At 38.8% G+C, this 26,164-nt stretch overlaps 1 protein-coding gene across 5 annotated transcripts in view; it reads right to left on the minus strand.

Moving 5' to 3' along the window:
* Positions 1 to 15,394: 15,394 nt before the first annotated feature.
* bnc2 (basonuclin 2) overlaps positions 15,395 to 26,164 on the minus strand; it is a 133,405-nt gene continuing 122,635 nt past the window's right edge. For 4 of the 5 annotated variants that reach the window (XM_052547067.1, XM_052547217.1, XM_052547137.1 and 1 more), the window contains one exon: positions 15,395 to 19,735. In XM_052547067.1, the coding sequence (XP_052403027.1) occupies positions 18,976 to 19,735 (760 nt within the window). In that variant the 3' untranslated portion in view covers positions 15,395 to 18,975. Of the gene's footprint in view, positions 19,736 to 20,679; positions 20,754 to 26,164 lie in introns of all 5 variants that reach the window. The other variant, XM_052547268.1, reaches the window with a different exon arrangement.

Here is a 26,164-nt window from a genome sequence, read left to right on the forward strand (position 1 = left end):
AAGGGGAGCACTGCTAGACTACCATGAGAACAGCCCATGGAGCAAGGAATTCAACTCCAATGAAGGGGAGAGAACACGGGTGCTTAAGGGGAAGAGCCACGCTAACAATAGCCCTGCATGTTGAGGGGAAGCAATGCTTGAAGTGTATTAAAAAAGACACATTGGTTGAGTGGAGCCCAAGGAGCCAAGATCTAAAAAAAAACTCTAAGAAAGGGAAGGAAGTTGAGTGTGTAACCCTTACAGTGCAGGAATTTAGAAAGTGTGCAAAGTGATAGCATGCACACTTACCACTTACAAGGATTTTAGAAAGTGCGTAAAGTGTTCAATGTGCACACTTACCACCATATAGATTTCAGAAAGTACACAGAGCTTAGTGTGTGTACTTAAAGCTTCGTAAGCATTGCAGAGGTGCGGAACCGAATGGGAGAGGCAAGCTCAAATACAATCCTCAAGGGTGAGGGGAGCACTGCCTGAGACAATATTATACAAGGAGATTCTCACAAATGCAATTTATACTTCCCACTCGATGGGTCAGCAAGAAGGAATATCCAGGTGACAAGGAATCCCCACAGGGCGAACATCCAATTTTACGATAATGAGGAGAGTGATGCTTGAAAGTGTCTTACTAGAGACACACCGGTTGAGTGGAGCCCTCAGGGCGACTTGGCCAGACATCCAGGGAATTCTTGCAGTGCCATGCTGGGGGCCTGATGATCAACAAGGCTCCTGGAGAATCCTATGACCTGACCACATGATCCAGGCAGTATGAAGCCAGTAGCAGGGCTATCATATCAGATGGGCATTATATTGATAAGTTTTTAGGAAATACTGCAAGTAGAGCACCCGGTTCTGAATCCAGCCAAGGGGGGATTCCAGAGGACTTACCCTAGACAAGACAGAAACCCACAGGTCCCGGAAGAACACTGCAACGAAATCTCACAGAGGAATAATACATTCTTGACCACAAGCTAATTAATAAATATATATGTATTGTAATGGGGTGGAAGGAACCATGACAAGGAGAGCTCAAATAAATACCCCAAAGGGTGGATTTATTCACAAATGACGTGTCCAAGTGAGTGCAGTGGGTGCTGAGTTTAGCAGGTGTATCTCCAGGAGTGTGTTCCAGTGGAACCGCTCATACCTGGGCTGACTGGTCACATTCTGGAATGGAAGGAGAGACAGAGCATGTTAGATCTCAGCTTCATGGAGAGTATTTCTCAAACACCGTCGGGCCTCATGCGGCTTATCAGGCTGCGGGCTGATTACTTGCAGCTGTGACCGATCACGTGCAGGTATTCTTCATCCATTTCCTGGGCAATGCTGATGTAAGCTTGGGATGCTCGTCACACTCCCTCCGCCCAAGCATTGTCCTGGTCCTGGTTTAAAGATATGGTAACAAGGGGCATATTTCACCTAGAAAGGACCTCTACAACCCTGAAAGACAGCATAGACCAGGACAACTAGAGCCACAGATACAGATCCCTTGTAAGACCTTGCCTCAGACAACCACCAGGACAAGAAACAGATGATTCTTCTGCACAATCAGACTTTACTGCAGTCTGGAATTGAACTGCTAATTTCGTCTGGTCAGAGGAGAACACGGATGGAGTTTCGGTTTTCGCTGTCGCCTCTGGCTTGCTTAGTTGGGGTCACTTCATCTGTGGTGAAGTCTGTGTGTTTCGCGTCTGCACTGATTAGTTTGTGGGCGTCTCTGTTAATTGTCATCAGCAGCAGCTGTCACTTATTACTCTCTCCCTATATATTGGCTTGTCTCACGTCTTGTGTTTGTGAGAGCGTTGTTTCATGTCTGGTAACTTTTCTATGCTTCTCTGTTGTTCTGCGTTGGATGTCCGTGTCTTCCCCCAAAACCTCATCCACTCATCACATCTTCACAAGCATCACCACTTACCTTCTGCTCGATTCCCCGCAGTTCCTGTGCCATCCTCTCCTGCTGCCAACTCACCATCACCATCTGGATTACTCACCGTCTCCCCACCATCTTGGATGGTCATCTTCCCAGCGTTGTTTGTATTCTTGTTTGTTTGTTTTTTTGGTTTTTATTAAATTGTTCATACTCGCACTTGTTTCCAGCTCCTCCTTCACCCATTCATCACAGAACACTCTCTGGAAGCAGCGAGCACCACTTCTTTGACTGACTTTATTCACCACAGCGTCAACCGCATGGATCAGCAGCAGGAGAGCATCTCTAACACCGGACGCACTATCCAAGCACTGGTGGCACAGGTGTCCGAGCTCACCCAGCAGATCCATCAGCTCACCTCTCCCACTGCGCCCATTGCACCGCCTGCGCCGCCCGTCCCCCGGGAGACCCCCCAGGATCACTTCCGGCCAGAGTCTCGACTTCCGGCACCAGAAAACTACTCCAGTGAGCCAGCTTTCTGCAGAACTTTCCTTAATAAGTGTTCCATGCACTTTGCGTTACAGCCCCGCACCTTCGCCACCGAGTAATGGAAGGTTGTGTTCACTCTGACTCTACTTTCCGGCAAGGCCGTCCTATGGGGGAAGTCCTCAACAACATCATCGACTCTCCTTCTGGTGAAACTGCGGTGGGAGAATAACACACACGACTGTCACGTCCTTCTGGACTCCGGAGCCGAAGGTAATTTCATCGACTCACTCCTTGCACATCACCTGAACATTCCTGTCCTTCCTGTGTCTCTTCCCATCCATGTCACCGTACTCAACGGCCAGGAACTGCTCACTTCAGGCAATCAGGGAATTGAATCATGAATTCTCATGGACTCGCCCGTAGCTCCCATTGTCTTAGGTCACCCCTGGTTAATGAAACATAATCCACGAGTGGATTGGGGTTCCAACACAGTCACATTGTGGAGTGAAAGTTGTCATGAATCTTGTCTGGTTTCTGCTTGTCCTGTTGTCCCTGTCTCTGTCTTTCAGAAGGAGAACATGGTATTATCAAATGTGCCCACAGAGTATCTGGACCTGAAGGAGGTGTTCAGTAAGTCCCGTGCTGCTTCTCTTCCTCCGCATCGTCCCTACGACTGTGCCATAGACTCAGTGCCAGGTAAGTCTCCGCCTAAAGGCAAATTACACTCTCTTTCTATTCCAGAGAGGGAGGCCATGGAGAAATACATTTCTGATTCCTTGGCATCTTGATTCATCCACCCTTCCTCTTGTCCAGCGGGGGCGGGATTCTTTTTTGTGGGTAAGAAGGATGGTTCTCTGTGACCTTGTATTGATTACCGAGAGCTGAACAACATTACTATAAAGAACACCTATCCATTACCACTCATGTCTTCAGCTTTTTAGAGGTTACAGGGAGCATCCGTATTCACAAAATTGGATTTACATAATGCTTTCCATTTGGTCTGCATCAGGAAGGGGGATGAATGGAAAACCGCCATTAATACCCCTAGAGAGCACTTTGAATACTTCGTGATGCCGTTCGGGCTCTCCAACTCGCCAGGTGTTTTCCAAGCACTCGTGAATGATGTGTTGAGAGATATGGTAGATCAGTTTATATATGTTTACCTGGATGACATACTGATTTTTTCTTCATCTTTCCAGGAACACGTTCAACACGTCAGACGAGTGCTCCAGAGGTTACTTGAGAATGGTCTTTTTGTCAAGGGGGAGAAATGCATATTCCATGCACAGTCTGTTCCCTTCCAAGGGTATATCGTCTCATCCGAGGGAATGCGTATGGACCCTGACAAGGTTAAGGTTGTGATAGATTGGCCATCTCCAGATTCCCGTAAGGCCCTACAGCAGTTTCTGGGGTTTGCCAATTTCTATCTGCATTTTATTCGCAATTTCAGCAAACTAGCCTCACCGCTGACAGCCTTGACCTCTCCCAGTACTCCGTTCAGGTGGTCGGACGCAGCTGAGACTGCGTTCACTAACCTCAAAAGCTGCTTCGTTTCGGCTCCCATCCTTGTGGCCCCTGATCCCACACGGCAGTTCGTGGTGGAGGTTGACGCATCAGAGGTGGGGGTAGGAGCAGTGTTGTCCCAATGTGCTGTCTCGGACGATAAGGTACATCCTTGCGCGCTTTTTTCCCATCGGTTATCTCCTGCTAAACGCAATTATGACATTGGTAACAGAGAACTAATGGGTTAGTTAAACAACGATTCTGTTGGCCACGTATGGCTCGTGACATCCATGATTTTGTTTTGGCTTGCTAAGTTTGTGGCAGGAGGTCATCTAACCGACCTCCTGATGGGCTCCTCCAACCGCTGTCTATCCTTTCGAGACCCTGGTCCCACATCGCACTAGATTTTGTTACCGCCCTCCTGCCCTCTAATGGTATGACAGTCGTTTTGACCATAGTGGACACATTCTCGAAGCCAACACATTTCATTCCCTTGCCCAAATTACCGACGGCCAAGGAGACAGCGGTCACCTTCCTAGATCACGTCTTTTGGCTTCATGGCCTCCCAGTAGACGTGGTTTCTGACAGGGGATCTAAATTTATATCCAAATTTTGGAAAGAGTTTTGTAAATTGCTAGGAGTGTCAGTTAACTTGTCTTCGGGTTATCATCCCCAAAGTAATGGGCAGTCTGAGCGAGCCAACCAAGATTTAGAGAGAACATTGCGATGTTTGGTCTCCAAGAATCCTTCTTCCTGGAGCCAACAACTCTCTATGGTGGAGTACACTCACAATTCGTTGACAGTGTCAGCCACGGGCCTTTCTCCGTTCCAGTGCAGTTTAGGTTACCAGCCAACAGTTTTTCCCAGTCTGGAATCTGAAGTCGCAGACCCCTCCACTCACGCGTTTGTCCAGAGATGCCACCGCACCTGGACCAGAGCCTGGGAGACTCTGCTCTGGATGAGGGAGTGGACTAAGGCCAAGGCCGATCGCCACCGGTCAAAGCCTCCCGTTTACGTCGTGGGACAAAAAGTGTGGCTTTCTACCAATAACATTCCTCTGCGATCCATATCTAACAAGTTAGCTCCCAAATTTATTGGCCTGTTTATTATCACCAACATCATTAGTCCGGTGACAGTCCGCCTCAAACTACCTCCAGCTTACAGGAGGATACACCCTGCCTTTCATGTGTCCAAAATTAAACCCGTGTTTTATGCACGTATTAAACTGCCTACTACTACGACTTATTCGGTTAATCGCATTCTGGACTCGAGACGGAGGGGGTGAGGATTCCAGTACCTGGTGGACTGGGAAGGTTACGGTCCGGAGGAGAGGAGTTGGGTACCTGCTAGGGACCTATTGGATCACTCCCTTATTGATGATTACAATCAGCAGGTAGGCCCTTCTGGGAACTCCAGGAGACATTCTTAGAGGGGTTGACTTACCTTCTTACCACTTACCTTCGGCTCGATTCCCCGCAGTTCCTGTGCCATCTTCTACTGCTGCCAACTCACCATCACCATCTGGATTACTCACTGTCTCCCCACCATCTTGGATTATCGCCTTCCCAGCGTTGTTTGTATTCTTGTTTGTTTGTTTGGTTTTCATTAAATTGTTCATACTCACACTTGTTTCCAGCTCCTCCTTCACCCAGTCGTCACAGTACATTTTAAAAATGAAGACAATTTTATTTGTCTCTTTCAAGAACACATTATATTATCTCTATAAAACACCTATTTATTTAATGTTTTATTTAAAAAGAGTAGTTAACTGTTGAAGTGGATTTACATGTTGTAGATTTAATGGAAGCTGTCATGTGCATTGTAATGTTCGAAGCAATGTAATTTTAAAATGAGTGGTTCATTAAAAAAAATCAGATCGTACCTTCTCACTGTGGAAATACAAACTGGAAGACAGAAGTCGCAGTGCAGAAAAGGGGCAGAGCTACATAAGGTTAACACTGGGGGTTCGTTCTTCATACCTCGCTTAATATATCTGACATGATTTAAATGAATGTGGTCTAATAATGTGGTTATTCCAACGAATTTCTATTTCTATGACACAAGGACAAGACCACAAGAAACAGATGATTCTTCTGCACAATCTGACTTTGCTGCAGCCTGGAATTGAACTACTGGTTTCGTCTGGTCAGAGGAGAACTGACCCCCCAACTGAGCCTGGTTTCTCCCAAGGTTTTTTTCTCCCTTCTGTCACCGATGGAGTTTCGGTTCCTTGTCGTAAATTTGCTTTATGAAACCAAATCAAGTGAAAATAAGTCAGACTAACTGAAATAAGCCTGGCTTATTCTGTAAACTTGATTTATAAAACAGCCCCCTGGATAGGCTTTGAAGAACCAAATAATCTAAGATCATGCCAAATCGTCAACAATCAAATCCAGCTAATTGAGTTAGCGATATATGAAGAATGGGCCCCAGCACAGAAGCACCTGCAGCCCAATAATTATTTTATAACATGTTGACTTAATTTATATGACAGGCCCCCCCACCCCCCATATTGCAGTTTTCTATTTTCTATAATGAGCAAACAAGAAATACAAATAAAATAAAAGTTATTAAAATGGTTTTCTTGGTTTTTGTTTCAGTTCTACCAAACATTGCACATGAGAATTTAAACACATCACTGTACACAAATACACTGTATAAAAGGGTCAGTCACATATGATATTGTGCATTGATGTAGTTGTTTCATCATTCATACGGGAATCAATCATAACTTTTTATAATTATCAGTGTGGATTCAAGATGGACTTTGCTTTAAAAAAAAATTACTTTGTATGGTACAGAGGCAGAAATTTATGGTATAATAAATACCAGTTAATTCATTTCAATTGATTTGAATGACTGGAATAAATTTACTGATGAATGGAAATTGTTATGACTCCAGCCTCTAATATTCATTATATTTATAAATAATTATTGTAGAAATGAGTTACCACTGTAGTACATTTTAATTGTAGTATTTGTAAATGATTTGATGTCAAACATAAGCATTATTCAACATAATTTTTGGACACAGTCTGTATGCAGGTTCCAGGTTGCAGCATTTTCTCTTTTTTCGTCTTTCTCTCTCTCTATGTTTTTTTTTTTATTAATTTTTTTTTTTTTTTTGATGCTACACCCCTGTGTTTTGCGGTGCTTTTGAAAAGCTTTATGACTTTGGGTGACTTTCTGAGGCAATTGATTCCAGATGCTCTCTGCGTGGGAATTAGGGGTAGAAAGGAAAAAGAAGGGAGAAAAATAAAGAAAAGAAGAATGTAGTGAATAGGCATTATCAGGTGTGAGCTATTATAGTGGCTAATTACTTTTTTTCCTCAATAACACATCTTTATACATGCACATATGGAGGGCAGTTGATGTTGCCATTAAGGAGTATATGGCTAAACTGTTGTTTGCAGCAAGATCCAGTATCCAGTTAATCCAGCAATGCTCTGTAACAGCAGCTTTTTGCAGGAAAAAAATAAACTGAAAAATTTAGTTGTCTGGTAAAATTATTTGATGAGCATGATTTCACCAAGCACAATATGTTCCACAATATGAGCTAAATTCAAATTAACCAATCAGAATTTAGGGATAACTTTTCACGATATACCTGTTTTAGGCTTAAGATCATGGCTAGGAGCTTCTACACCCTTATTAATCAGCTATTATTTCAAACGGATTTTAAGAATAAATTAAGGGTAGGGTTAGGGTTAGGGTTAAGGGGTTGGGATTGGATTTAGTCTATATTTTTATACAGTAATGTTGATCCAGAGTCAACAAAAGATGTTGATCCAGGAACATGTCTTACTTGGCCAAATCATTGCGACCAAATAATTTATACTTTTTAATTGAACTAGTAATTATCAATAATGATATTTACATTTTGTCAAGAAAAATTTATTTTAAAAGTTGACTGCTGGTATGTGCTATTGCTCATCTGCATGTCTTTCACATGCTATTCATATTCTTGGTTTCATATTTTGGTATTGCTAATAACAATGTAATTGCTGCAGTGTGAGGGAGCCCAGATTTGTGGGAAATGAAGATCCATCCATCCAGGCCAAAGGCAGCAGATGCACACCCTGCAGTCCATCACAGGGCAAAGGAAAATAACAGATTCAAACTTCCACACCAGCACTCAGAGGCCATCAGACTGAAATATGTATAAGTGAACATAAGCAGACCAGAGTCTTGGTCAAATCTCTGTAAAGTTAATTTACAAAGATACCAAATTTCTCCTTATCTCTGGCTTTAAAGGTTCTAAGGTTGATTAACAACACTCTTTCCTGTTTATCAGTTTAGTACAGAAAAGAAGAGCGATAACTGCATAGACCATTGAACAGTCTATTTCGCCTAATATTTGTCGACAACCATCTGATCTCCTTCCACTTTAATTAAAAGGAATTCCCCTCTGGATGAGGTCATTACAGTGCAGGCAGTGGATCTGGTAGAAGGGTTTGTTATGATTTCAGCTTTTTCTTCTGTCTCTAGGTGGCGACCCCCCATTCAGCTCTCTCTTTTCAATCTCACCTCTGCTACACTATCCTTTTCACCACCTAGGATTCTCTCTGCTAAAGTACATGTTAGTCTTTTAGGAAAGAAATAGCCATTCATCTAGATTCCTGGTAATGCTTTAGATGGTGTAAATATGTGCACCTGTACATGTCAAGCAAGCACCTCAAACCCGCTACCCTGTGGTCATGCACAATGGTTTGATTGGCTGAAGTAGGATCAATACAGCTGTTTACAGTCTATCTCTCTCCTTGCTTTTGTCTTTCCTCTAATTTAGGGTTCCCAAACCATAGACACAGTCCTTAGTCTGTCTGCTGTGCTTGCATCTTGGCCCTGGTCTCTGCTCTCCATCACTGTCCATTGATGTTTTTTTCCCCTACTCTCTTCCCTCTTGTCTCTTCTCTGTGCTTGCTAGAAGAAGCTGCATGCCTCCACAGTTTTATACAAGACTGATGGCTCGTCAATAGCATTATCCAGCATTCCAGGCCTCACTGGTGTAGAACAGAATCAATACCATTCACTTAAAAGTCTAATATGTTGACATGCCCATCGTTGGCTAAGCTTGTGTTACCAAAAATGAGTTTGTACAAAGAATGAGGCTCCCTTAGTACACTTCTGAAGGGTTAAGTCTTGGTCTAGATCTGTTTTGCCTCTTTCTCGAGCTGATATTCACATAAAAATACAGTAAAAGCATTTTAGGTTTTATAGATTAAACTTAATTTGCAGTTAAAAACTGCATATTTCATTAAATTCATTCATCTATAAAGAGATAAGAACATGAATTTATTTCTGTTTTCCATCTTATTATGGCACAACCCAGACAGCAACATAGTGTTGGCCCAGATCTGGCCCACGTCTGGCCCGCATGAAATCCATGTGGGCCAGATGTGGGCCAGACCTGGGCCAAACTGCTTGCTGTCTGGGAAATAACAACATTTCATGATTTATTTTTTATTTTAATGTTTGCTCCTTTGGGGTATAAATTAATTGAATGCTTGTCTGGTAATGCTTATTACAACATTTTAGCCATATTTTAAAGCATATCATTCACTAATAACTCACAGTAAATATTTGTTGTAGCATTCTGTTAAAGAATGAGTATAAATTCTATTTACAAATATATTAACCTACTGTATCATATTTGATACACAAATTTTAGGGCCTATAAATTATCCACATGATCAAAACTTTGCTAATAAACCGGTTATACCTACTGATAAACCTGGTCATTAATTTTCATGTTAAAATATTAATGTCAAATATGACACAACAGACTTTTGAAGAAGGTATATTTCTCTCAGTCATCACCAAACTGCAATAAACAGCATATCTGAGTCATAAAAGCTTGATGCTTGAAATACAAGATTTTTGGAGGGGCTGTAGCTTCAAGGGAAGGGCGAGTCTGTGGAGGGGAGCCAGACTTTAACTATTAAAACTATTAAAACCATATAAACACAGAGCGTTCATTTAAAAAAGATAATTATTATTGCTGAGTGCTTATAAATGCAGTGCATTCATTTAAAATTATGTACTGTAAGTATGTTGATGTGAGAAAAGGAATAGAAATCTTTATGACACCATTCAATTAATTTCAGTGCTTACCATTCAGTGATATGCAATAGGAACATTCTGTAGTTTTCACTGATTCACTTTTTGTCAAGGATGGGATTCTGCCAGTTTCTTCAAAATGCCTCCTTAAGGCCTCAGGATTTTGTAAAGCCACTATGCAGCAATAGTTTAATAGCATACAGTATACCCACACAGTAAATATCTAATTTGATAAAATTTAAAGGGGGGGTGAAATGCTATTTCATGCATACTGAGTTTTTTACACTGTTAAAGAGTTGGATTCCCATGCTAAACATGGACAAAGTTTCAAAAATTAAGTTGTACGTTTGAAGGAGTATTTTTGTTCCCAAAATACTCCTTCTGGTTTGTCACAAGTTTCGGAAAGTTTTTTTCGAGTATGGCTCTGTGTGACGTTAGATGGAGCGGAATTTCCTTATATGGGTCCTGAGGCACTTCTGCCGGAAGAGCGCGCGCTCCCGTATAGCAGAGCACTGAGAGCACAACAGACTTCACTGATCAGAGCGAGAGCGTCACGAAATGTCACAAAAGGAGTGTGTTTTTGATTGCCAGGGCAAGACAACCCTGCACAGATTACCCAAAAAAAAAAAACAGCATTAAGGGACCAGTGGATGGAGTTTATTTTTTACAGAGCATCAACAGAGTTGTGCAAGTGTTTTTGTTTGTTGCCTGCATTTCGAAGATGCTTGTTTTACAAACAAGGCCCAGTTTGACGACGGATTTGCACATCGTTTATTTCTTAAGGATGATGCAATCCCAATGAAAAAGGGTCACGATCGTGTGTTGGAACCGCAGGCGGTGAGTAAAACTGCTTAAAATATCTCTGCCTCCTTGTTAGTGCGTCCCCTCCCATGCCGGAGACTTGGGTTCGAGCCCCGCTCGGAGCGAGTCACTGCTGCTGCTGCTCTCGTTCAGTTTCAGCCTCGGGATTTGATTCTGGATCATAAATAAATGGCTGAATCTGACTGTAAGCCATGGTTTGTTTTGGATGATGGTTTTTCCCTCACGTTAATGTCACAGCTTCCACATGCTCTCAACGCAAAAGCCTACTGGCCCTCGTGACTCTTTAGCTCCGCCCACACGTCACGCCTCCAGGCGCTCGTGTTTTTCCGGGAAAAATCGGTACAGACAATCTTTCTCTTATGAATATAATAAAACTAAAGACTTTTTGGAGTTATGAAGGATGCAGTACTACTCTATATGTACTCAAGATTAACAGGATTATGAGTGAAAACGAGCATTTCACCCCTCCCCCCCCTTTAACATGAAAACCTCACAATTATCACAAAATAACTACCTTCCTTTGCAACAAAGATGAACTCACAATATTCTAGCTAATTATTCTGTTAAATGCTACACCAATTATTTAATTTCTATTCTAGAGACCAGTTACAGATAATAGTTCAGCATGGATATTCACAGTGCCCGACTTTATCACTAGGCAATGGTGGTGCCATAATATGGCAGATGGGTCCTCCCGTGGCTGTCAGTCTTGATGAAGTGCTTTATAGAGTAATTCTTTGGAGAGGGTTGCTAATTATGTCTTGCTGAACAGACAGCTTCTATCAAGCTTTCAGAGCATCTCTCTTTCTATTGCATGTATTGCTCAGTCTTCAGCTCCCCTGTCTTAGCCTATTCACTGTCAAAATGAATGGTGCTAATACATTTCATCAGTCCGTTTAAAAGACATTTTATCTATAAACAATACTATTACTAACAATACAATACTATAGCAAACTATTAACAGATTATACTACACCCCCCCCCCCCAAAAAAAAAGTAAATAAATAAATATCTCTCTCCAATAATTCCATGTAAACATTTCAATATATCTGTCTAATAAAACAAAAGCCAGCAATTAATCAGACCCTCTATTCATACACAGCTGATTTCCAATACTAAGTTGTAATGCTGCACAACAGTCTGACATACAGACATAATTACTGAGGCACCATTGAATCACTTGTTAGACAAACCTTGACCTCCTTGCTGATTGTTCAGAACACACTCTGTTCTACAGTGAAAGAGTCGGGCTTGGACTTGATATATTGGTTGTGCTCAATCGATTCTGCCTCATTGGGAACACAGTAAGTTATGTTGCAGGTTTGCTGGATGCCAGCAGCTCTGTGTCCCTTGTGTGGACCTGTCATCCTTGTGGCAGTGGGTGGAACAGTGGAGAAAAAAATCTTTAACAACCCTTGGATAATCAATAGCCTTGGGTCTATTATTCAACCATGTATTGACAGAGTCTGAATGAGAAGGCAACGAGTGACAAAGAGCAAATTGGGCTCGACTCAAGGTCAGAGCACTCTCTTCATGTCCATCATGACATTATGCATTATCCTCAGTGCTGGGGAGTAACTAGTTAAGTATAATGTTGTTACATAATTTAATTACAAAGTAAATGTAACTAAGAAAAAAAAAGTGCAAATAAATGACAGTTACTTGCGAAAATAATGATTACAAAGTGGGGTTATATCTGAATATTTAAAAAATCTCTTGGTTTATACTGAAATCCTTCTAATTCCTGATCAGTGTTTTGTTTTGCTCTTCCTTCTGCTTTACCAAGTTCATCACTTCTCACTGGAGCTTATACTACGTCTAATAACTAGAGATTATGGTTTATAAAGTTTTAAATATGTATATTATTCTTACACAAATCCATTGTTTCACTTTAGAAGGCCTTCATTTTTGTTTTAGAGCCATGGGGACACCCAGGTCCAGAGGGCCAAGGCAGAGCTGACGGCTCAAGTAAGCGAGGCAGAGATGGGGACCAAGAAAACCTTGGTGGAGTCAAAGCCACTGAGGATAACAGTGGAGCCAGAGGGAAGGAGGAGCCAGACAAAGCCAGGGGAATAGAGGGACATGGCACAGCCAGTGGAGTGGAATCCTGCAGAGGAGGAAGGTCAATGACTGGCCAAGGTGGAGTCAGAGGGACTGGGAAGCCTAGTGGAGCCAGTGGGATGACAGGCCATGGTGGAGACAAGGTAGCAAGGAGCCAAGGCAGAGCCAATGGGTCAGAGGGCCGAGGTGGAGTCTGGGACTGAAAGGCTGGAGACAGGGAATCCTCATGCATAGGATGATCTGTAGACTGAAAGGCCGAGGAAGGTCAGGGAGAATTCTGATTGCCGGTTATGTCACTACCTTATGCCATTTGGCAAACTAAAATTGTAGTTCACATGCTAAAGTGGATATCCACATCAGCTCAGGTCTTCAGGGAACTCAAAACCCACTGTCCCAGTGCCATTATCTTAAAACACCCATTTCCCACACTCCCTTTCATGGTGGAGTTTAATATGTTCTGATTCTAAAGTTAGAGTTTTCAATCTCAGTGTCACGGATCCCCTGCCAAGCTGTTTGCTTGTACCTTTTGTTCAGAGAAAACTGTCCCCAGTGAAGATAATGTAAGACATGGGGAATCGTAAACTGTTGGCCATGAAGGTGTTTTTTAAGGATTGGGGACATTGGCTGGATGGTACTCAACATCCATTTCATGTCCTCACAGACCAAAAGAATCTAGAATATATTCAGGGAGCTAAGAGATTCAATCAACGTCAGGCCAGCAGGTGCTGTTTTTCTCCAGTTCGAATTTTACAATTTTAGAATCAGGATGATATGTGATGGCAAAGCAGATGCTTTCTGTCCCATTCATGATTGTACTCCATACCATGAAGAACCATTGCCTATCCTTGCATCGTCTTTGTTTGTTGCCCGGCTCCACATGGACATTACGGAGTAAATTACCCACATTCAACAAACTGCATATATACATTATAGTTTTCCCCCCATCTCTCAATATTAGTTTTTTTTTTTTACTCACTGTGAGCACAACAGCAGTCTTTGTGGGATAACTGGTGGATCCCCCAGGAATATTGTTTACACATAAGCTGTTTCCAAAAGGTAAAGGGGGAGGTGTTGCTACAATTTATACTAATATTTTCAGTATTTCTCAGAAATCTGGTTTCAAGTATAATTAGCTTGAAGCAATGGTGCTTCATAAAACATTATCCAGATAAACAAGTGTTAATGATAAATATTATGTGATGTTCATACTGGCTACTGTATACCTTAATTGTTGGTGATTTTAATATTCAAACTGATAATGAAAAAGATGCATGGGGATCAGCATTTATAGACATTATGAATTCCATTGGGGTTAGAAGACATGTGTCAGGGCCTGCACGTTGTAACTGTACTTTAGATTTAATACTGTCACATGGAATTTATATTAATGGTGTTGAAATTCTGCAGCAAAGTGATGATATCTAAGATATCATTGTTATATATATATATATATATATATATATATATATATATATATATATATATATATATATATATATATATATATATATATATATATATATAAATTGCATATAAATTCATTGTATTTTCATATAGTTTAATAAAGCCCTATATAATAAGTATGCAAAAACTGTAATTTCTTACTTAAAGACCTTTTTTTTTATCTTAATTTTAATGGTATTGACAACATTTTTGTCAAATTGTCAGACATGATTAAATGCATGTCCAATTTAAGAAATTGTAATATTGTGCAAATAATACTTCCATAAAGACTTATTTTCTTGAAAACAGACATGTCCATCGGAAAACTATATCATCTACACAAGCCATGGTGTTTGGACCACGATGATCATCTCAAGTTAACCTGCTTTGCATTGTCCACAATGCTTTGGTGACAGCTAACCCTGCTCCTCAATTTTATTGACTCATTCTGATGCTGTATTAACGCAAGCAGATGTACATTATTATTTAATAAATATACTTGAATTATTAAATATAATTGAACAATTATATCAAACATATCAAACATAATTCATGTTTCAAAAGAATTTTACATAGACAATATTATTATAGTAATATATTTAACCAAAGTAATTGAAATAAAAGAAATTATCAAATTTGTTAAACTATTATTAAAATCTAACAATACTGTACATTATTAGTAGAACTTCTACTAATAATGTATTATTAGATTTTAATAATCTACTGTAGAAGCTAATAATACTGACACAAACAAAAACTTAACCAAACCAAACTCCATGCTGACAGTACATGAGCTTACGTGACTTTAAAGTTTTCTAGTTAGCTTTTGCCGATTAGCTGTATTCACTGCACAATGACACAAAAACGCATCAAAACAGATGTAACTGATGATGAAAGATGTAGCAGATCAAATGCACATTATGTGCAGTACCACAACATCAAACACACCAGAAATTATTGTTGTATTGTGCATAAAATTTTGTGTGCTCCAAAGATTTTGTTCAATAATTTAAGTAAATCTATATGATTTGATGTATCATATTTCAATAATACTCTTTGACATAAATAGGGCATTTCTGTGTTGATTTTAATGAAGAATGCAAATAAACTAAATAAATGTAATTGTCTGATCCAAAAGAATAAAGTACTTCAACGTGCCAGTGACTCATAAATCTTTAATATAAAATTGTACAAGAATTCTGATTTGTACAAAAATTCCATTTACACGCCCAAAACCATATGCATTTTATGCCAAAAAAAAAGAGGTTATGATACAAAATATTCCAAGAAATGTAAAATCGTTAAAGGAGGACATCATACTGTCTCATGGGACAAAAGTAAACAATTTAGACCTAAAGTAGCATTGTTAGGCTATCAATAATCACCCTTAGTAAGTCTTTTTTTTTTCACACAATTTTTTTTTACTTCCTCTATTGTTAATGTACTTTTCTTCAGTTGGCAATAAAGGACGACCAAACAAGACAACTACATTAAACACCAAATTAGAACAAAAGAAAAGTTTAACAATTATTTCAGGCTTATTATTGTCTGTGTTGAACAGAATATATCATACTTGTACTGAATTATGGATTATGGTTTTTCTTTCCTTTTCTTTCCTTTGTATCACTGATCTTCATGTAACTGATCACACTGATCAGAATGCTCATCTGTGTTTGCTTTCACAACGTTTATTTTTATTTTTTCCTGACACAAGTCTTCTATTCTGCAGTTTCAATTCCATTTGATCTTATTTTTGTCCTGTATCACTCCATGTCCTCAAAGGAATGGCATTAACACAGCAAACTTAAAGATCACCTTCACAAGATACTACATTTTGTGATACTACAGTCTGGGATGGTCCTGTCCTCAGAGCTGCAATGAAATATTTTAGGCTGACAGACTCTTTTAGCCAGCGGTTCCATGGGAAAAGCCTAACTCTATGCGGACAATGCAGGACAGTTAATGAATGCCCAACTCTGGCCACCAGAGATCCTACAGTACAAGAGAAGGAATTTACTCTCCAAACAAAGATCAGCACATTACAGCAGAATGTCCTGAGAAACTCTGGCTTATTTTCATTTGGTTCTTCACTCCTTCCTTCTTACTGTCATACATATCTCTTGTTAAATGAGTGACACTAAAACCCATTTTGTAAGACCTAATTTCCCCTTCATATATTATTTGGATATTCAATGTACTGTACTTTTTTATAACTATAAGACACATTTATTGCTAATAGAAACACAATGTGCATGTAATCAGGGATTCAGATTTGGAAGCCTCAATAGATTGAAATACAAAGCTTTTCCTTTGTGTCCATGCTGTGTCTCTCTACACGTCTTTAGTTTGACAGTCTGGAAAATATGGAGGCCATGAGGATGATAACCTTCACTTTGTGATATCATGTTACCCATCTATATACGTATAAATATTATTATTATTATCGTTATTATTATTATTACTATTTGGGTTTTAATAAAGCACCGGCCTTTGTCAGTCTTAAAAGTGCATTCTGTTTGAGGGTAACAGGTTAACCTTATGTTGCTGTCATCTTATTGATTAGTTATTGGTGCATGAACTACTTTGGCCATTGTTTTTCCAACATTAAAATGTCTCTGAAGTGGCACTCTTTCATAGGCCTTTCAGAGAGCAGGAAAGTAGAACACTGCTGTGACTCTAGAGGGAAACTTGGCTGTTTGTGCTCAATTTTTCCCTTTATATGGAATAAACAGGCAATTACAAGTCCTTTACTGTGTTGTGTGCCATCTGGTGAAGTTAAGCGTACACTATTAGCCAGCATCCCTGTAGGACCCCCACACTGTCAGCAGTTGTGATGGGGGTAAGAGGCAGCGGATAGGGTGGTGGAAGAGCATGAGAAAACAGAGGAAGGAAAGAAAGGAAAAGAGAAAACCATAAGGAGAGCTTGGCTCTCTCTCGATGATGCAGTACTGTCAGCAACATTTTCTGAGTCACAGAATGTAACAAATTTACATTTGATTCCTAGACAGATCAGTGGTGGAAATATCTCCAGGTTCTGTGTAACAACAGATTTTTAGTGACTCACACTGCTGCAAATATCTCTTAATCTTCATTCCTTCCATCAGGCCTGCTACTGTCACTGCACATAAAGGAGGGAGCAACTCATCTAGTATTTGTCCAACATTAATAACCTTTTGAACGAAATGGAGTTTCAGTAATGTAAATTACATTTCATTCATTCATAATTATCTTTCATTTAATTTATTACAAATGACAGTAACAGACATTAAAATGGCTAATTTGCATTCAGTTAATTATAAACAGATAACTAGAAATAAATACTCATTTCAAAATACCCACTAACTGGATCGAATTGAATAGTGCTTGGTTCGTTGTCTTGATATTGTGTGGCCAATAGACAATACTTGCCAGGAACAAAATAAAGATGAAAATATCAGAGATTCTCAGAGGTTCTGCTATAAATTAACATCTGAACTGAATGCCTAAACTCCTTCTCAATGTGTAGTTTCTGATCGTCTTTGATTTTGGTCACAGTTTAGAGCCTCTCTTGTGTGGCACCATGAAATGTCCATTTTTATATGATAAAACTGATCAAATTTTAGAGACAAAATAAATTACAGGACACTTACTAACTCTTTTAAAGTAATACTACATGCAGTAGAAAGATTCTCTACCTAACCTCTGGGCTAATTCAGCCTGTAACCATACACTTATACTCTTCAAATGATATGATCAGAGTCAGTAATACTTATTTACTGCATTCAAATGAATATACCTGAAACACTTACTAAATGGGAAGAATATTGGGTTTAATCATGTCAAATGAGATTACTCTCATATAAAGATCTGGCACACGTCTATTAAAGGTACAGTAACTATCACTTGGCACTGTATCCTTAAAAATGTCACTTTCACGTTGGACAACCATCATTGTAAAGTGTTATCCTTGTAATAATATTACAAGTCCCACTAGTGTAGATGCAAAGTGCAAAATTATATTTTTTTTCTCCTTTTCATTTTTTTTTTTTTTTTTTAATTTTTGTACTAAAGCTATAAACATGAAAATAAAAGAAAAAAGGTACTTTGTCAGAGCTAAAAGCATGCCAGCTCCGTCTGTATATCTAACAGGTAGATAAAACAAGTCACAAGTCACATGTTTTTACTTTTTCTTTTCTAAGGTAAAACATTTTTAAAGCCAATATAAATGAATCAAGCTATGCATATGCTACTTTGTCTTGCTTAAATTTTAAAATGAAAGTATTAGACTAAAAGAAAAACAAATGAACAAAAAAGAGAAATATCAACCATCAATACAACGGTTTCACACCAAAGCCCCTCACAACATTAGTATTTACATTTTTAAGCCAGTCATGCTCTTGTATGGAATTCTTTAAAAGCTATCATTACACAAATACGTTTTTTTTTTCTTTTTTTTTTCTCATTATCGTTTCTGCAGGCAAGAGTCACAAATTAAAGACTGAAAATAAGTTTGTGTCAGGGATGGACAGATCTATGGTGTTCAGTCTTTTGTGTCCAAAAAAAAAAACAAAACAAAAAAAAAAACGGAAATGTCAAAAGGGCACAATTCTGCTCTAACTTTTCATACTCGAAAAGATGTTTGGAGAGAAATGATGCTGTTTTTATAGCATTATGGTATTGTTGCCTGGGAACAAAGAGGGGATTGTTGCATGGAGCATTTGGAACTTGAGGCAATGTGGTGGGCAGGGATGTCTGGACTAGTCAATCATTGTGGTATAGGGGGCATTTTTGTGTAGGTTTGGGTTCTGGCTATGTCTGTTTCTGCTTCTCACAGAAGAAAACATCATGTTACAGCCAGGAATTTTGCATTTGTGCATTTCACGCAGGTGGACAGTCTTGTAGTGCACCCGAAGGGTCCCTTTGTTACTGTACAGTTTGTGGCAGATGGTGCAAAGGATGCCTCCTGTGCTATTACCTCCACTGGATGCCAAGAAGGATGGTGAGAACGAAGGGTCACAGCGTAGAAACCCCTCCTCTGTGGCTCCTTCTCTTCCTTCCTTCCTGGCGTCCTCACTATCTTTTCCCTCCATATGTAGTGTCTTAGCCACAGTACTAGGCGTGCAGTCCTCATTGTCACTAGCACCCTCCAGGTCATCCAGCAGGATGCCCTCATCGCTGCCCTCATCAGACTCCTGTGAGGATTGCACGCTGCCGCTTGACTGCACGCTAGAGGTGGTGCTCAGGTCCAGCACCATGTAGTCCTCACTGGGGCCATGGCAGTAGCCGTTGCTGTGTGAATATTCTCTAGTTACTGGGGATCTCATTCCCTCATGTCCTCTGCCTCGTGGTGGTCCAGCATTCCCTACCCCCTCCAGTCCCAGATGGTGGTCAGCATAGATCGTAGACAGGAACTCAGCACGTAGCTCTTTAGGCAAAGTCGTAAGCTGGGGATCCAGGACAATTTCATCCAGCTCTTTGGTCAGTAGTTTACGGTGCAGGTTGATGTTGGAGCTATGTCTGTAGGGAAGAGAGGATAGGGTTCTGTAGCAGTTTATTTGAACTGAAAATATATAAAGATCTTCAAACATACATACATACATACAGAAAAAAGAAGAAAAAAAAATCACACTTTCTATATTTTCATGCTTTTATTTGAGTGACTGCATGGATGTGTGTTAGAGCACACTACTGTCTGACGCAGCAGAGAGTTCAATAACTCTAACACAGCTTAAACTGTATCCTGCTAAAGTGTTTACTCCTGTCAGCATGTCTGCAGGCATGCACAAATGCAATTGACTCTGACTCAATTAAATACTCCACCACATTGAATGGGAGTTTATCAATTGATTTGAGCCATGGTAATGCAATAATCGAGGGAAACTCAATAGCATATTAACTCAGACTTGAACAGCATTAGCACATTGACTCACTCCTGAAGATAGCTTAATCGAGACCCATAAGCATATTGTTAATTTAGGCTTCACTTTAATAAAGATGGGCTTTCTCTCACCCCAGTCCAGGATCACGTAACACACAGTAAGAGGAAGTGACTTTACCCCATTTCATCTAAAGCTTGACTTATATTCTTACATCTGCTCTGCCTCTAGACAACTGCCTCAAATAATTTCCTCAAATATGAGACCATGCAATAAGTCAGTCCTCATGATGTTCAGCCAACAATAGCATAAATATCGATGTAGAATTGGCTAAAAAAATGAAGTAACAAAACCAAAATAAAGCAACCAAGATATCTTTGTGACTGAGCCTCTGTGAGCGCCATAAAACAACTGCCTACCACATTTCAATCTATTATTAAACAAATGTAGACACAAGAAAACAACAAAATAAAATAAAAATAAAAACCCAAGGAATCCCAGGCCATGCAGAAGGGCTAAAAGTAACTTAAATAATCACCTAAATGTGACTGAGAAATAGATTGTACAATGTATTGTAGAGCTTACCAGCAGTGCCATGGTTGATGCAGTCAAAAAGGGTCCCTTTTCTTTAATTATTTAGTTCCCTATCCGACATTCTCCTGCAAGAAGTGAAAATAAATTCAATAGAGGGACCCTTTCTGGTGATAAAGGTATAGAGGAGTGGACCACCAAAGCATCATCATCAACATTGAAGAGAGCAGCATGTGGTGATCAACTGATAATAGGCATGATACACATAGCTGATTGTTATCGTATTTTGCTTATTTATTCAATATCAGACCAGTTTAATGTTTTAAGAAAGTTCTGACAGGAAACAATTAACTATTATCAATGATATCTTTAAAATGCCTAAGGGGGTAGCTAGCTGTATTTGGGGGAACTTTTAGCAGTTATTAAAACTTGTTCATTGTGACAGTCATTTGTTATGCAGTTGATGATGCTTAAGTCGACGGCTCCTTTTGCAGCATGTGACTATCCCTGGAAATTGCACCCTCACACTGCTCATAAGCTCTAGGCTGACATGACTAATTGGCATCTAAACACACTGGCATGCTGCATGATGTTATTACGATATGATATTACTGTGGTCTTAACTATAATGTATTTATGCTATGTTAAATCCCAGTGAAGTGGCTTGATGAGCACAGTGATGTGTTGACATGTTTCCTATTAAAAGGATTCGGGAGTGCTTCAATTGGCAAAAAAAAAAAAAAAAGATTTGCCAATAGTGTCTAGTTAACAGCACAGCTTGGCAAAGATGCACTTGACAGAAGACACTTAATTTAATTTTGGAGGACTTCTTGCCACCAATTTAACCTACAAATCAATTTGAGCCGAGATCCATAGGTGACAGATCTAATGACAAACAGTGATGACATGTCTCAGTGGTATGCTTTAAATTATTTGTAACTGTAAACTACTGTATGTTGTATCTACAGGCAACCTTTCGATTTTACATTGAAATAATAGTATAGCGAGCACAACGCAGGACTGTTACAGTTGCTTTTTAAAATTAATATACTGCAGCCACTTCCTTCGCAAACAACTTACAGCTGGGAAACTAAATAAGTTATACACATTTGAGAAGCACAAACACACAGACAACTCATGGTTCACTCTTTGTTAACCGCTATTAGTCTGAAATAATTGGTACTTACAAAAGGACTTCTTGATCAAGAACGCATTTAGTTTTACACATTTTAGGGATCCCTGTCCTCAGAAGAGAGAGACTGCAAATTTTAAATTTTTCCATTTTCTAAGAATTTTTATTTTATTTATTTATTTATTTAGTTTTTACAATGTTTAGAAAAATACACTAGTTTATATGTTATCTCAAAACTAATACATAAGATATTGAAGATCTTCATTAGGTCATAAAGGGTCTAAGAAAAGGACAAATTAATATTAATAATAAATAATATCACCAAAGCTTTAATGGAACTAGGCAAACAATCGATTTCAGTTGGTTTATTTTGACTAAAAGTGGAAAAATCCAAAGGCCAAGACCTAATACTGCATGGTAGAGAGTCTACACTTTCATTTATCAGGTAAAGCCTTTCTGCCTCATTTCCTTCTCCCCTGCAACCCCATTTCAGGCCACAGCTCAGTTCTGCCCCTCAGTCCCCGGCTCCATCCCCCAACACCCCCACTGCTCGCTCTGCCTCCCTCCCTGTCGACCTCTAATGTGGCAGCCAAACTAATTTGCCCAAAGCTTGAGGCAGCTTCTCCTGAGAATCCATTTTTTTGCTCTGCAGAGGAGGCGAGAGGTATGGCTCTTAATGTGTCTTGTCTCGAGAATGTTAATCATCTTTAGGATTTGATGGCCCTTTCAGTTCCTGCCAAGTGTGCACATTTGTGAAATGAGTTGTAATACTCAATTGCAAAGGGAAAGAGAGCCGCATTAGATGATGAGGTGCTTTGTTTTGTCTTTATCTTTTCCTCTAATGTCTAGTGGGTAGCTGAAGATCAGATCACTTTCTCTGTGTCAAGGCCATCAATAGCTGAGAATATTCAACAAACACAAATGACAAAGTCTAGTCATAGTCTGGAGTTCTGAATTCTCTACGCCTGACATCACATGTCTCAACACCACAGGAAGAGAGGAGAGGAATGGGAAGATATAATTAACCTTCACTCTCCCTAACCACAGTTGGCTTGTGTGGGACCGAAGACTGAATATTAGCGCACCATGGGAATCTGGAGCCAGTCAGACACTCAGGGTCATTAGCAAAAGTGAGGGAGATCACATCCCTGATATTTCATTACAAATTTTTTTTATTTTATTATTATTATTATTATTATTATAATGGCATCCTTTAGCAAATGTTTATTCATTTTAAAGCAGAAACAGATGCTTTTCTGAGATACCTGAACAGGATGCAATTTATGAAATCGACTTCTTATTCTGGGATGTCAAGAGCTCATTTAAAAGTCGGTGTGGCGGAGTCTGTTAACACTGAATTTAGATCCCACATCAGCATTTCTTATCTGGATTTTAAACCAGCTATGTTCAGACTGATTTTCTGTCCATCCATGCATCCATCTATCCATCTATCCATCGATCTATCTATCTATCTATCTATCTATCTATCTATCTATCTATCTATCTATCTATCTATCTATCTATCTATCTATCTATCTATCTATCATCAGCTTTTGATGGATCCATTTCAAATTAGAAATTTTGCTAGACAATTAAATTGTTCAATGTGTACAACTGTAAAATGTGTAATGTGTTATTTTATCCTGACTTGACTGATTATTGTAAATCTCTTTTTACTTGTCTTATTAATTCATCCCTGAAACCTTTACAAGTGGATCAAAAAGTAGCTGTTAAGCTTTTAACTAAGTCATCAAAGAGATCTCACGTAATCCCAATTTCAGAGCTCTTCCTCTGAAACTGAGATCTGTGGACAAAATCAGCAGAAAACTCACTTGTTCAAACTTGCTTTTGTCTAATCTGTTTTTTATTTTATTTTAATTGTCATCTCTATTTTTAAATTTAATTTGACAATTTTGATGTTAAGCTCTTTGTGACACCTGCTCTTGGAATGTGCTATAAAAATAAATTTTACTTAAAAAGGAGTATTCAAATAATTACATTTTATGAACTTAAATTATTTTCAAACTTTAAATTATTGAAGGAATTTTAATAAGCAAATTTTGGTCATGTAAAACAATGATACTGACTAGTATATATTGACATAGGAAGGTGTATGGTTTACATATTAGAGAGTTTACAGTGACAGCATTAGAACATATTTGAAAATATACATGAAATTATAATAAATGTGGATTTTTAAATACATTTTCATAACACACAACTAGTGTTCTTTTTAACCCTACTGCATAATCTCTGATCTTAAAATGCAATGATACATACATTACATACATTTAGCAGAAACTTTTACCCAAAGCGACTTACTGCGCAATCAGGCTATAATTTTTTTTTTTTTTTTTACCAGTATACTGTATCAGCAAGGGCATTGACCTGAATATCAATGAAAATATTTCTATCAAATACTATATTGTAATATTCTATTATCATATGATATACATTATCATACATGTTTTTCCTACATGTATACTACTTACAGTATGTAAACTCTTTTACACTTCATTTTACACTGTCTTTGTTACACGTTACTAAATATACTTACAAAATTAATAACAAGAAGTATGCATAATTACATGCAACTAACAATAAACCAAACTTCAACCATATAGTAAGTACGTGTAGTTAATTCAGTAATTAAACATATAATTATACTGTAACAAGGACACTGTAAATATGACCCTGGACCACAAAACTGAAATTGAAATTTGAAATTGAGATTTATAAAGAATCTGAAAGCTGTATAAATACGCTTTCCATTCATGTATGCTTAAGTAGGATCGGACAATATTTGGCCGAGATACAACTATTTTAAAATCTTGAATCTGAGGGTGCAAAAAATCGAAATACTTAAGTATACTTGAAGTGGTCCAAATGAGTTCTTAGCAATGCATATTATTAATACATTTTTTTTAGTTTTTATATAATTACGGTAGGAAAATTACAAAATATCTTCATGGAACATAATCTTTACTCAATATCCTAATAATGTTTGGCAGAAGAAAAAAAAATCTAATTTTGACCCATACAAGGTTTTTTTTTTTTTTGGGCTTTTGCTACAAATATACCCTAGCAACTTAAGACTGGTTTTGTGGTCCAGGTCACAAATAAAAGTGTTACCTAAACCCTTTTGAATTTCAGTTCTTGAGTTGATTTGATTGATATTCCATATACTCAATCTTCAAACTGCTCTGCTTTGGGTACTCTGTTTCTCTAGCCTTCTAGACTAGAGGAACATCCCCAAACCTTTGTTCTCCACTTCTGCTGGCAGGGATGACTCACATTAAAAACAAATCATTCTTCCCTCCACAGGTGGAAGGAAGTTACTGCAGCACTTCAGTACGAAAGCAGTGGCTCACAAACATCTTGCTACTCAAATTTCTACTCCACTCCCCAATGATGTTTACACTGTAACACTAATAAACAAACGGCTGGGATCAGGTGCCACTCCTCACAGGAACTCAACAAATGCAAGGAAGATATCAGGGGTGGCTACACCTTAGCTTTTCAGTTTCAAGTAAAGTGGAATAATTGTGCACGAATAAACACACACACAAGTACACACAAATGTAAATTTAAATGTCATCTATCATTTGTTATCTAAATAAAAATGCCACTTGTGACCAGAGAGGGTGAGAAGAGACAGGCTCTTATCTCTCTTTCCTCTGGAGTGAATGAGATGGATGAGGTTTATTTCTCTCTCTCAAGTACTAAAAATATATAGTACTTAACTATGTCTAGAATGCTCTCTCTGACATGGGCTGCTCTGACACTGCTTTCGTCTCACTCCACATCAGTGAATGTTGACTTGAGATGGATTCAAGTTTGAATGTGCATGTCTGTCAATACTTTTTATATTACTTTATTTTGCCACTTCCTTGAGGTGTAAAATATAAAGACTGCATGCATTGATGTACAGTATGCAAGTGTGTAAACGGGCCACTAAATGAAACAAATTAGTGTAACTTTCAGCTAAATTATATTACTAATAACCATAAGTAACTTTGTGACAACAAGTCAGCTAACTCTCACTGGAGTATCAGTAGAATGTTATGGTTAGGGTTGGTATAATATTTTGTCATACCTGCAAAGTGACTTATAATCAGTAGAATATCCATCAAAATAAAGTGTGAGCAGATATTAAGCAAACAGTCGGCTAATACTGTAATGACTGCTAGCTGACATGGAGTAGCAAAGGTATTGTACATGTAGTTAGTAGAAAGTGGACTATCAAGATAAAGTGTTACCCATTTTAATTGCAGAGCCAAAACAATTACCTTAGGAGAGTCTACATTTGAGTGAAGAGAGGTTTGTGGCTTGCCCTCTAGCATACATGTATTTTGGGACTGTTTATGGTAAATGTGTTAACTAGCAGTGAGTGATAGCTGCACCTCC

The sequence above is a fragment of the Carassius gibelio genome, chromosome A1 (assembly GCF_023724105.1).
Source record: "Carassius gibelio isolate Cgi1373 ecotype wild population from Czech Republic chromosome A1, carGib1.2-hapl.c, whole genome shotgun sequence".
Taxonomy (NCBI): Eukaryota; Metazoa; Chordata; class Actinopteri; order Cypriniformes; family Cyprinidae; genus Carassius; species Carassius gibelio.